Below are 14,575 nucleotides of genomic sequence, written 5' to 3'. Positions count from 1 at the left end.
AATCTACATAGAACACTAGCCCTCAGTATATGCTTAGCACATGCATACACACAAACACTATACATCCTTTTCTATCACACACAACTGATGAATAGATTACACAGTTACAATATGTTTGACATCTTAGTGTGCCAAGTGCTCTTTTACTTCACTAGCATTTACTGTGAAAGAATGAGCACGAATTCTTAACGTCACATTTAGGACTACAACGCCGCTAGATTTTTATCTTTATACCCACGTACCTTTTACACCCTTCATTGCTTTATACTTTGTTTAGTTTTAAAAATATATGGATAAATATAAGCTTTCCTAGGATTTACGTTACTTTTTTTTCGGAATGCTTCTTCCTTGCTGCGTGCGTGAAGACACGTACATTAACAAGTCGTGCCTCAAGGAGACACGAAAGTCGCTAGTGGCGCCACAATCGAACCTACATCTACATACACATTCACATTTTCACACTTGGGAGTTACACACATTATCTCTGGAGACATCTCCCGGGGCCAAGGGAAGGGGATGTACCTTTCATCCTTTGTCCACTTCCAAACACCTTACCAGGAAACTTCTCCACTTCGCCTATTTAAGATCACGAAAGGCTCATTGTGAGCCATAGCCTTTTTCGTCTCCATCGTCTCCAGAAACACAAGAGTGACCCACGGGACGACGCTGTATTTGCAACGAAGACTACAGATTCAAAGACACTACGCGACTACTTTCGAATGTAAGTGCATTTGTACTTTTTTTCGTACTACACTTGACTTTTCCTTACAAGTTTAAATTACTTGGTCGTCTCTACATTTCCTTATCTCTTTCTCCTCTCATTTTCAAGCTTTCTACCTATACACATTCTCCCCTGTATCTCTCCACTTTCTAAACAGATATTTTTTCAGCGTTCACTCTTTTAGGTCCCTTTAACAGCACACCCTTACCATTCATTTTCGCCTTTACTTTGCTCACTTCAGCTCATGAATACTTTCTTATTCGATCTTACCCTCCTTCTTATGGTTCCTATAACTACATTGCCAGATCCACAAAAATATTAACCAACACATTTGTTTCATTGACCTCACCCAAAAAATATCAATCGTACTCTAATGAGCATTAAAGATGGACGTAATACATGTGACTAAATTATGATTTTTCTTTTACAGATACAACACAGACTGTTTTGAAATCATTCTTTACCACTTGTGATCTTCAACAAACAATAATTTAGGTGAGTACATCTGCATGTTACTGTTGTCATACAATTATCTGTCTTACGGAAACGCTTAGTGAAATAAGGGTATTTTTAAACATGCACGAGCATTCACGTCCAGGGCTTCTCCTCCCCTAGCAGCACTCCTCCCACACCAGCAACTCTCCCCTCCCACACCAGCACCTCCCCTCTCTCTCTCCGCAAACACAGCCTTGCCCGAGCAGCACTCTTCCCGCACCAGCAACTCTCCCCTCCCACACCAGCACCTCCCCTCTCTCTCCGCGACTTCCCCCTCACACATCAGCACCTCCTCTCTTTCTCCACGCCAACACAGCCTTGCCGTATCAGCACTCCTGCCACACAGACTTTCTCTTTTGCATTCACGCACAGAAACACGTACACCACAGCCATCACACTCTATCTCTTTTCCTTTCATCCACGGAAACATGCACACGTTCACAACATTTACACGTGCATCTTGCAAGCATACCCACCCTTCCTTAGCTTATCCCTCCTTGTCACGGTTTCCGTTCGTGCAGCAGGTGCAGTGACACCGGACTCAGCAATCCATACTATCACATTATTTCTTACATCTCTGCCACATGCGTTCTTAAATACCATACCCTTCGTCACTACCTTTTATCTACACAGTATACTGCTACTGTCTCTTCCGAACCACACCTCTACCTGCAGCACATTTCTGACACATCTTTGTATTTATTTTCACTGTAAATAATGCTGGACGCGCATTTCTTTGGAATATATATCTTATGCTGACTTGGCCTGTCACCTACAACGCCCTACATGTTACTTTTGAGTAAACACCAAGCACAACTCACCATGCCTCTCCCCTCTCCCTTGCACACACTCTTTCAGAGACACGCTTTCCGTTCGTGCAGCAGGTGCAGTGACACCGGACTCAGCAATCCATACTATCAAATTATTTTACAATATTTAAATGCCTGGGATACATACACGAATAATACATCTCTGTTCCTGTCTCTTTGTTATCCTATCCCAATCACCGACCACAACATGCACAAACAGACAACAGACTTTCTCTTTTGCATTCACGCACAGAAACACGTACACCACAGCCATCACACTCTATCTCTTTTCCTTTCATCCACGGAAACATGCACACGTTCACAACATTTACACGTGCATCTTGCAAGCATACCCAACATTCCTTAGCTTATCCCTCCCTGTCACGGTTTCCGTTCGTGCAGCAGGTGCAGTGACACCGGACTCAGCAATCCATACTATCACATTATTTCTTACATCTCTGCCACATGCGTTCTTAAATAGCATACCCTTCGTCACTACCTTTTATCTACACAGTATACTGCTACTGTCTCTTCCGAACCACACCTCTACCTGCAGCACATTTCTGACACATCTTTGTATTTATTTTCACAGTAAATAATGCTGGACGCGCATTTGTTTGGAATATATATCTTATGCTGACTTGGCCTGTCACCTACAACGCCCTACATGTTACTTTTGAGTAAACACCAAGCACAACTCAACATGCCTCTCCCCTCTCCCTTGCACACACTCTTTCAGAGACACGCTTTCCGTTCGTGCAGCAGGTGCAGTGACACCGGACTCAGCAATCCATACTATCAAATTATTTTACAATATTTAAATGGCTGGGACACATACATGAATAATACATCTCTGTTCCTGTCTCTTTGTTATCCTATCCCAATCACCGACGGGTATGGGCATCTCACACCCATTTGCCACATCTCTTGAACTATTTGACCTGCTAATTCAATACTAAAGTGCCAATGCTTTGTACAAATAAGAAGGCCAGCCTGCACAGCCTACCCTTCCAATTCTGATGAGCCCTCCTTATGGTAACAAACAGGGGACACTAATTCGAACCATATGTTACTCAAATACAGCACAGGTCCCATAAATGCACAGAATGTCTATCAAAGTCAACTCCTACCTCTGCATATGTAGCTCACACTAATTATACATATTGTCCCCTCCATGCACAACATTTCCTTGCTACTCCACTGCTCCATCCTTTGGCACACAAAGCTTACAACACTTTGCTACTTATCAGGAACGTTTATTACATTAACATTACTGTTTTTTTGGTGCTATTTTACAACTATAACAAGTCTCATGCTAATTGTTATTTAGAACAGCAGATGCTTTCATCTACTTTCTTACAACAGTTGACTACCACTTTTACATGCCATTATGAGACTCAAGTATTCGGACTAACAACGTAAAATACTGTCACTCTTTACTTTTGGGGGGTGGAGGATGCTCATAGTGACTATTTTATAGGGAAACTGAGTTATCAAATTCACTTTCACATTAATCAGTTCTCGTGCATGCCAAAGCGCACACACTTTGCCGCTTACTATACTCCCTCACAACTTTCCTGTCAGAATGATGTGTTCATAATAATACATTACCAAAAGAAATACCAATTACTTTAACTGGCTCACTAACTTTCATGCTTCCATTATTTTTCACCCTACTTCTTAGCATTTTCTATCAACACTCATTTCATACAAAATATAGAAATGTTTATCTCACTACATTCATTTTTTCTCTACTTCACAAACTGTACTCAGTATGCAGAGCAACAAGCATACACTCTACACATCACACACTTTCACACTACAAAGTTGCTCATGAAAGTAAAACAAGGCACACACACACACACACAATCTATTATCATGCCCTCTGTCACACTCTCACACAAAAGTATACTAACTTTACAAACTACTATTGCATTTCCTTTTTTTTTTAGGATTTGACGTGTCATTTCATGTAAATAATATTCTGACAATTCATATTACTCTTATTTCAGATTCATCCATTGGAGGTACAATCACCCACAAAACAAGGTAAATAATATTCTTGGTTGGAAACAACTATAAATAGTTATTACATAAGTAATGTGACTTACTTCTGTGAATAGACTTTTGAGGGATAAAGTAAAGGGAGTACAAAAAACCATGCATAGATGTTTAAAAGCCAGTTACCATCAAGGCAATACAAGATTTAATAGTACATCTAAAGGGAAGCAATGCTTACCAAATAGTACTTTTGCTATTTTGCACAATGTGTGCAAACCAGTTAATACATGGAACTCCAACGATCTACATTATATCATGGACCTTGGAGATGCTTTGTATCTACAAATGCATTCTTTTAACAATGAAACACTTATGCATCCTGATGATTTGCCAAAATATATAGAGCACAATAATAGGTTTTATTCACTTACTCTACGCAACCCTTTCTATGGAAATGTCCTTAAACGTTTTGATGAAAACTATCCAGATATTAACAGTGCATTGCATTTAGGGATTTCGAAGTACTGTGGGGTACTACTTTGTATGAGTGTATATGTCATTTCTATTTTTAAAAATAGGCAAACATACTATGTATTTGATTCACATAGCAGGGACAATGAAGGCATGCCACATTCAAATGGAACCTGTGTAACTCTAGAATTTCCAACTTTTGAAGCACTTATGGAATATGTAATTAATCTAGCCAAAAAATTTAGAAATTCTCCGCAGGATTGCATACCATTTGAATTAACACCAATAGATGTAAAAGAAATTTTGAAGCAAACATTCCAAAGAGCACTTCGAGTGCACAAGAAAAATAGTCTTTTAACTCCAGTTACTAACATCTTTGGACATACTACTCAAGTTATTGACAATTCTATTTTTGAAGGGAGTTTGCTTTCTTCAGACCCTTTACGTACTGTAAGTAATTGCAGTATTAGAAATACGAGTAAGAACAAGCATTTGGCAGGAACAAGTATTTCTATTATGGGGACAAACAAACAGTCTCTAATAAAAAAAGCAAACTTGACACTTTCTGAACATAGTGCAAAAAATAGTGAAAATACTACTGTTGCACTAGGAACAATTGACAATGTTGGAAATAAAGTACTTCAACCAAACAGACCAACTGGAAGTTTACCTCTGGGACGAAAAAGAAAAGCAAATAAAGCGAGTTTACTTTCTATGGACGCTTTAGCAACTCAAAGTAAGGTGAATAATATCAATACTAGTAAGGAAACTCATTTGCTACAAACAAGTACTTCTATTCTGGAGACAAATAAACACTGTCAAATCAACTTTGATTACTTTAGCCTTTCAGAACATAGTCAGGAAAAAAGGAAAAATAGAAGTGATGCACAAGGACCCATTGACAATCTTGGAAATAAAGGTGTTGACAAAAACACAACAAATGTAATGTTAACGGTGGGAGAAAAACGCAAAGGTAATAAACAAATCCATTTAATTATTAATAAATTCCATCGTGAAATATTGCATGGACCAGAGTATGTTTGTACGATTTGCAACCAGTTGTGGCATAAACAAACAATTAAAAATACTCGCACTGTTTGTGAAACAGACATGTTTAAAAGGTGTAACATTAGTAGCAAGAAAACAAATTTAATTTGTATGACTTGCTATACTTACATCAGAAAAGATAAAATACCACCATGTTCAGTCCTAAATGGCATGTCATTTCCAAATGTACCAATTGAATTAGAATTATACGATTTAGAAGAAAGATTAGTTTCTCCGAGGATACCTTTTTTACAAATTCGTAGTTTACCACGCGGATTTCAAAAATCATTATCAGGTGCTGTTGTTAATGTACCTGCAGATGTCATGACAACAGTTACAATTTTACCGAGGCAAATGAATGATGCCATGACCATCCCAGTAAAATTAAAAAGGAAACTAATGTATAGATCGCACACGCATTATGAAAATATTCGCCCAAACACAGTTAAAAAGGCAGCAACATGGCTAGCAACCAATAGTGTCATGTTTAATGAATATGGTGTGACAATTAACCCCGAATGGCAGTATATACCTCCAGAAATCAACAATGTAAATGATAATTCCGACACAAGCTATTCTTCAGATACATCTGAGAACATGGAAGCTGGAAATTTAGATACTATGTTAACAAATGAAACTATTACCTCAAATAGGGTAAATGTTTTAAGTTTAGCTCCAGCTGAATATAATACACCAAGAGGTTTATATGAGGATAAAGATTCAGAATTTTTGGCTTTCCCTACAATTTATTGTAGAGAACGAAGGCCAAACAATAAGGAAAGACATATACCGGTACATTATAGTACTATTTGCCAATGGGAATTAAGAAGTCATGATAGAAGAGTAGCTAAAAGTATGACTAATGTTTTCTTTAAACTTAAAAAATTACATATTAAGCAAATTCAAGGGAAAATTAATATTTCCATACGGAAAAAATATACAGATGGTAAGAATATTACTGCTAAAGATATAAAATATAATATTGAAAATTTGTTCCAGTTTAATGAAGGTTATAAAGTTTTGAAAACTATACGCAGTTCACCTCCTTATTGGGAAAGTTGTAAAAGAGATCTTTTTGCTATGATAAGACAACTTGGAATACCAACTTTTTTCTTGACTTTATCTGCTGCTGAAACAAAATGGCACCATTTAATAAATATATTATTGAGAGTTAAAAACTTAAATGAATGCACAGAAGAGGAATTCAATAACATGTCTTGGGAAACTAAATGTCAATTAATACAAGAAGATCCTATTACATGTGCTAGACAGTTTGACTATCAAGTGAGGAAATTGTTTAATTGTGTTTTGATGAACGGGACAAATCCAATTGGGGAAATAGTTGACTACTTTTACAGAGTAGAATTCCAACAGAGAGGTTCTCCACATATACATGCATTACTATGGGTAAAAAATGCACCCCTCTATGGTGTGTCGCCATTAGAAGATGTCAATGAGTTTATTGAGCAATATATTCAATGTAATAAGTCACATGACACTGTTTTACAGCCTTTAATAAATTTACAAAGGCATGGGCACACTAAAAATTGCCGCCGCAAAGAAAAAAGAACATGTAAATATCAATACCCAAAATATCCTATGTCAAAAACTCTCATATTAGAGCCATTGACACTTGAAGGCACAGATAGGCAATGGAAAGATAATCTAAAACGTATCCATGAAGCTATGAATGATGCTACTTTTAGCACACTTTCTTTTGATGATTTCTTAGGTGTTATTAAGATGGATAATAAAGAATATATCACTTCGATACAAACTAGTTTAGAAAAGCCAACAATTTTTTTAAAAAGAACACCAGATGAATGCTTCATTAATAACTACAATAGTACGATTCTAAAAGCTTGGCGAGCAAACATAGACTTGCAGTTTGTACTAGATGCTTATGCTTGTGCAGTCTATATTATTTCATATATTAGCAAATCGCAAAGAGGAATTAGCAAACTTATTGCACAAGCGGCTAAAGAAGTGAAAAACAATAGTAATGTCAAAGAACAACTTAAACACATAGGGAACAAATTCCTCAATTGCACAGAAATTAGTGCTCAAGAAGCAGCATATCTCATTCTTCAGATACCATTACGGAAAAGTTCACGGGCATTTGTATTTATTAATACTAGCCCACCAGAAAAAAGAACTTATTTAATGCGCGATATGGAAACTATTAATTCATTGCCAGAAAATTCAACTGACATTCAATGTGAAAATATTATTGCTAAGTACTGCAAGAGACCCAAAACATTAGAAATGTGTACTTTAGCTGATTATGCCTCAAATTTTAATTACTCCAGCAAAAAAAATATAACAGAGAAATTAATGACTCCGAAGATTTACTTGCTGAAAGAAACTTTTACAGCTCAGATGAGGAAGAAATTGAAATAGAATGTACAGAGGAGGATGTAGGTATGCAGAATATCAATAGCAAGTATGCTTTAAGTAAGCGCAAACGGCGAAAAATTATACGCTTTCGCAGATTTAACAAAGACAAAGAGCCAGAAGAATATTATAGAGAACTATTAATGTTGCACTATCCATGGAGAGAAGAACATAAAATTATAGCTAACAAGGATACTTACTTTGAAAGGTATCTAATAGTAAAAAAGGTAGTTGATTCACAAGTTAAAATATATAACCATAATCACGGTGAAGTTACAAATATTACGAATGAAGAGTTGAATGAAAATATTCTATCCCCTCCTCTATCACCACAATTAATACCAACAGAAAATGTAGGTGATAAAGGGAATAATAAAGAAAATCAACATCTATATGATTTGTCATTAGATTTAGGAATTAGAACAATAACTGAAGAAACAAGCTTAACTAACTCCATTCTACCTGATGATAAATACAAACAGATAATGCACAACTTAACTGCTCAACAACTCAATTTTGTTTACCATCACTTGAATTTGTTAAAAACGAAAAGTACTCCATGCTATACTTTCTGCACTGGAGGGGCTGGTGTTGGTAAAAGCTTTCTAATAACTGCACTACATCAAACATTACTACGCTACTATAATACAAAGGCAGGGGAAAATCCAGATAATATACATGTCTTACTTACTGCTCCAACAGGCAAAGCAGCACATAATATTCAAGGCCAAACATTGCATAGTACTTTCAAAATTCCTGTCTCACAAAGTTTTAATTATAAACCACTAAGTCATGAAAATAGAACTTCACTTCAAATGCAAATGATGCATGTTAAAGTTCTGATTATAGATGAAATTTCGATGGTGGGTCAAAATATGTTTAATTTTATACATAACAGACTACAAGAAATAAAGTCGTCAAATGAACCATTTGGAGGAGTTTCTATTATAGCTATTGGTGACTTCTACCAATTGAAACCTGTTTGTGACAGATACATTTTTCAGGATTCTAATAATTTGTATGGCCCTTTAAGTATTAATTTATGGAAAGAACATTTTAAACTCTTTGAATTAACGAAGATTATGCGTCAAAAAGAAGATCTACAATTTGCAGAACTACTAAACAGATTAAGAGAAGGGAAGCATACTAAAGAAGATATTCTAATAATTAAGCAAAGAGAAATGCCACCTGATGAGAGTCTCTTAGAAACAATCCCATACATTATGTCTACAAATGTTGAAGTTAATGAAATTAACAGAATTGTTTTGGATAAACATAGCAAGGATTATCCAGTGTATATAACAGAAGCTAACGATACTGTGAGTTCTGATGTTTCAGAAAATGTCAAAAAAACTATAATAAAGCAATTGCCTAAGGATCCAACAAAAACTATGGGACTTGCACATACATTACACATTGCTTTACAGCTCCGTTATGATTTAACTTGCAATGTGGATGTAAATGATGGTTTAACAAATGGCGCAACTGGTATAGTCCAATTTGTTGACATTATTAACAATACTCCATTTCTAGTCTGGGTATCATTTGACAATATTAGTGTTGGGCAAAAAGCAAGGCAAGAATATAAGCATTTATATCATTCACAAATAGAAAAGTCATGGACACCAATACATGCTATAGCTAGACATTTTCAATACACTAAGAAATTTATTACTGTTATACGCAAACAATTTCCTTTACGACAAGCATCAGCACGTACTATACATCGCACACAAGGGGACACTATTGAGCCACTTTATATACACTTTAATAATAGCAAAATTCATCACTTACATTATGTTGCTATAAGCAGAGCTAAATGTATACAGAACATATACGTGAAGAATTTTGATGATACTAAAATTATAGTACACCCAAAAGTTAATGAGGAAATGGAAAGATTAAGGACCGAAATGCAACTTGAAATCACAATACCACAATTAGATACATACAAAACACATTTCAATATTATAACACACAATATACGATCACTTCAGAAGCATTTCACATCAATGATAGCTGATAGTAACATAATGCAAGCAGACATTATTTGCTTAACTGAGATCAACACAACAAGGAACTCAACTGCAAATGATTTTTATGTAGAACAATATGATCACATGATATTTGATAAATTTCATACATACAACACTAACCATGGGATGATACTCTACTACAAGAAAGAGCTTAGGATATTACCTATTTATGAAACACACCAAGGGATAGACATTTTACATTTTACATTACAGATTCAGGACACAGATTACCTTATTATTATAGTCTACAAACCACCACAGAAACTTATTACAGATCTTTTAGAAATTATTACCAGTATCACTAATTTTTATCCAGCACACAAATTCATCATTATGGGAGATTTCAATGTGGATGTCTCTCAAAGCAATTCACAAACTAACAAACTCATTGGGTTCTTTGAGAGTAAGTTGCAATGTACACAACTTATAGATACTTACACAACAGACTACCAATCTATCTTAGATCATATATATACCAATTACATACTTCAAAGTTATGGTATATTAGAATGCTATTACAGTGATCATAAAGCACTATGGATTTGTATTTAACATTTGTTGTAACTTATATTTCTATTTCAGATGTTGACTATTGAAGAAATCGGTAACATTACTACAAATGACAACAAGCCATATGAAAAACCCATAAGAGTTAATGTGATCAAGTGCTCAAGCAAAACGAATTACAAAAACGCAAAACAAGAAAATAAAGTACTTTTTCATTTGGCTCTGGCAGACAAAACTGGAACAATCAAAGCTACGTGCTACCAGGAAACTTTATATCAGCAGACACAAAAAACTTGTGGACTACTTATACGCAATTTTATAATTAAAAACAACACAATTCTGATTACTAAGCAAACAAAAGTAACAAAATTTCCAGCAATGACTATAACTCAAGAACTAATTCAAGAAGCGGAAAACATTTTGCAGCCTCCTGCACCATCTGCTTCGCCAATAAAAGAAATAAAGCGGGCATCTTTGAGAAGTCTTATGACAGTGTGTGGCACCATTTCAGAAGTAAGTTGTGGTGATTTCTACTGTTGGTATCGCTGCTTGACTTGTCCGTTTGTGTGTGTTGTGTTGTCTATGCCATTGACAATATTTATTTTCCCTTTATCAGTGTGTGTGTCTTTGTGTGTATGTGTACTATTTGATGCTTACATGTTCTTTCATTTAGAGTGGCTGCAGTTCTGTGTGTGGTCTCTGTAACACATTACATATGGTGGTATGTTTCTGAGGGGTCATATCGATCATAAATGATCTGTACAGCAGCCAAATAAGAAGAATTAACAATGTGTAAATAGGTGAGCTAAAGATACACTGCATTTCTAAAAGTAAAGTTGATAGGTGTTTTAAGAAGAGCGCCAAACTGAGACATCAGAGTTAAAGATTTTTTAACATACTTGGGAACAACACCGTACATTGGAAAAGAGCAATAGCCCTTAATAATTATGTCTTCAATGCTTGGAAAATTATTATGTTTCACTTCTGTACTTTTACATTTTTAACACTATTATTTCTTTTTAGGAAGAGGAAAGTAAACTTGTACTCATTAATGGACAACATACGGCAATAAAATCAATTACATTAAAAGATGCCACTGATGACATAAAAGTCACATTATGGAGAGAGGCTACTGATTTCTCAATTAACATTGGAGAATATGTCATGTTAACTCATGTCACAGTACATGAATTTAATGGACAGAAAATATTGAACACGACAAGGCACAGCAAATTAAAAGTAAGGAACACACGCTCTCTCACGCTCCCCTTACTCTATCACTTCAACACACAGACACACACTCACGCTCTCTCTACAACACTCTCTCCACTCTCTCTCTAAAACAGACTCTCTCTAAAAAGAGCCTATCTCTACAACACCCTCTCTCTACAACACCGTCTCTCTACAACACCCTCTCTCTACAACACCCTCTCACTACAACACGCTCTCTCTACAACACCCTCTCTCTACAACACCCTCTCTCTACAACACCCTCTCTCTACAACACACTCTCTCTACAACACCCTCTCTCTACAACACCCTCTCTCTACAACACCCTCTCTCTACAACACCCTCTCTCTACAACACCCTCTCTCTACAACACCCTCTCTCTACAACACCCTCTCTCTACAACACCCTCTCTCTACAACACCCTCTCTCTACAACACGCTCTCTCTACAACACGCTCTCTATACAACACGCTCTCTATACAACACGCTCTCTCTACAACAATTTCTCTCTACAACACCCTCTCTCTACAACACCCTCTCTCTACAACACCCTCTCTCTACAACACCCTCTCTCTACAACACCCTCTCTCTACAACACCCTCTCTCTACAACACCCTCTCTCTACAACACCCTCTCTCATCAACACGCTCTCTCTACAACACGCTCTCTCTACAACACGCTCTCTCTACAACACGCTCTCTCTACAACACGCTCTCTCTACAACACGCTCTCTCGACAACATGCTCTCTCGACAACACGCTCTCTCTACAACACCCTCTTTCTACAACACACTCTCTCTACAACACACTCTCTCTACAACACCCTCTCTCTACAACACGCTCTCTCTACAACACGCTCTCTCATCAACACTCTCTCTCATCAACACTCTCTCTCTACAACACCCTCTCTACAACACGCTCTCTCTACAACACGCTCTCTCTACAACACGCTCTCTCTACAACACGCTCTCTCTACAACACGCTCTCTCTACAACACGCTCGCTCTACAACACGCTCGCTCTACAACACGCTCGCTCTACAACTGCCTCGCTCTACAACTGCCTCGCTCTACAACTGCCTCGCTCTACAACTGCCTCGCTCTACAACTGCCTCGCTCTACAACTGCCTCGCTCTACAACTGCCTCGCTCTACAACTGCCTCGCTCTACAACTGCCTCGCTCTACAACTGCCTCTCTCTACAACTGCCTCTCTCTACAACTGCCTCTCTCTACAGCATCCTCTCTGTACATCAGACTCCCTGTACAGCAGCCTCTCTGTACAGCAGCCTCTCTGTACATAAGCCTCTCTCTACAGCAGCCTCTCTCTACAGCAGCCTCTCTCTACAGCAGCCTCTCTCTAAAGCAGCCTCTCTCTACAGCAGCCTCTCTCTACAGCAGCTTCTCTCTACATCTGCCTCTCTCTACATCTGCCTCTCTCTAAAACTGCCTCTCTACAGCAGCCTCTCTCTCCAACTGCCTCTCTCTACAACTGCCTCTCTCTACAACTGCCTCTCTCTACAACTGCCTCTCACTACAGCATCCTCTCTGTACATCAGACTCCCTGTACAGCAGCCTCTCTGTACAGCAGCCTCTCTGTACAGAAGCCTCTCTCTACAGCAGCCTCTCTCTACAGCAGCCTCTCTCTACAGCAGCCTCTCTCTACAGCAGCCTCTCTCTACAGCAGCCTCTCTCTACATCTGCCTCTCTCTAAAACTGCCTCTCTACAGCAGCCTCTCTCTCCAACTGCCTCTCTCTACAACTGCCTCTCTCTACAACTGCCTCCCTCTACAACTGCCTCCCTCTACAACTGCCTCTGTACAACTGCCTCTGTACAACACTCTCTCTGAAACACACTGTAACCTTTTTGGGGAAAAAAAATAACTATGTTTTGATTTACTACAACAGGTAACAACACCACCACAAGATAATATTGACGTCGAAATATATGGCGTGGAAAGCACAAACGGAGATTGGAGCACCTTAACAACAAAAATAACCAACACAGATATTTTTCAATCGATGGATGTACAAAATCAAACACTTATACAATGGTTTATGTTGGACGAAGAGGTGGATGACATTGGTGAAGCACTACTTCATTATTTGCCTCAAACATGTGAGGTTATATTTTGCAATGGCAAAATTACTAAAATTCTTAAAGAAAAGTCGGAGGAAGATTTAAGTGATTAAGTTAAAACGCTCACAATTACAATTTTTTGACAATGTAAAATAAATAATTATTGATTTGTGTTTAGTGAAAATAAAGATAATATTTTGAACATATCCTGTAGCATGGTCTTTTTCGTTCTGGGTGGGAAAATTTTAAACAATGTTCAATGTGCCAATACTACATACAGAACAATAGCTGTTGCTGATACATTTTTAAAAAGACAATAACTATACAAGACTAATGCTGTGTGGTTGCTCAATAGTACTGTGGGGGGGGCAGAGTGATAATGTGCTGTTGCTGCGTGTTGCATTGCTGGTGCTCAGTGATGTTGTTGTCAGAAGTGCTACTGTTGTAGGCCGGATTCATGCTGTGGTGGTAATAAGTTAACACCAACACAGCACCACTCATCAACAACGCAGCACCACTCATCATCACAAATGCTTTAATCAGCACCACACTAACATCACTCACCAACACACCAGCATCACTCTCCACCACCACAACAGCATAATTCACCATCAACAAACTATCACTCTACAACGACACTGCACCACTCATAACAACAACACCATTATTCAGCAGACAAACGTCACACAAACAGAGCATGTACCCTTTCAACAAGAACACACACCAACAGCTATCAAGGCACGCTTTCAATAGCCATACACCCACACTGCACACTCAACACATCACCCTC

At 37.6% G+C, this 14,575-nt stretch overlaps 1 protein-coding gene across 1 annotated transcript; it reads left to right on the top strand.

Annotated features, from left to right (window-relative positions):
- Nucleotides 1–9,341: 9,341 nt before the first annotated feature.
- On the top strand, nt 9,342–13,900 carry LOC147684340 (uncharacterized). Its single transcript, XM_086942333.1, has 3 exons — nt 9,342–10,994; nt 11,505–11,720; nt 13,614–13,900. Exons 1-3 carry the CDS (start codon nt 10,557–10,559, stop codon nt 13,896–13,898), a joined length of 939 nt encoding a protein of 312 aa, XP_086798459.1. The 5' UTR covers nt 9,342–10,556; the 3' UTR covers nt 13,899–13,900.
- Nucleotides 13,901–14,575: the final 675 nt, after the last annotated feature.

This window comes from Lissotriton vulgaris, chromosome 10 (assembly GCF_964263255.1).
Source record: "Lissotriton vulgaris chromosome 10, aLisVul1.2, whole genome shotgun sequence".
NCBI classification, from domain to species: Eukaryota; Metazoa; Chordata; class Amphibia; order Caudata; family Salamandridae; genus Lissotriton; species Lissotriton vulgaris.
This window is presented reverse-complemented; position numbering and strand designations above follow the sequence as displayed.

Excerpts from the sequence above, each read along its gene's own strand:
- LOC147684340 (XM_086942333.1), top strand. The coding sequence starts at position 10,557 with ATGTTGACTATTGAAGAAATCGGTAACATTACTACAAATGACAACAAG. Across the intron at positions 10,995-11,504 it reads TGTGTGGCACCATTTCAGAA|GAAGAGGAAAGTAAACTTGT; the intron begins GTAAGTTGTGGT and ends ATTTCTTTTTAG. Across the intron at positions 11,721-13,613 it reads CAAGGCACAGCAAATTAAAA|GTAACAACACCACCACAAGA; the intron begins GTAAGGAACACA and ends TTACTACAACAG.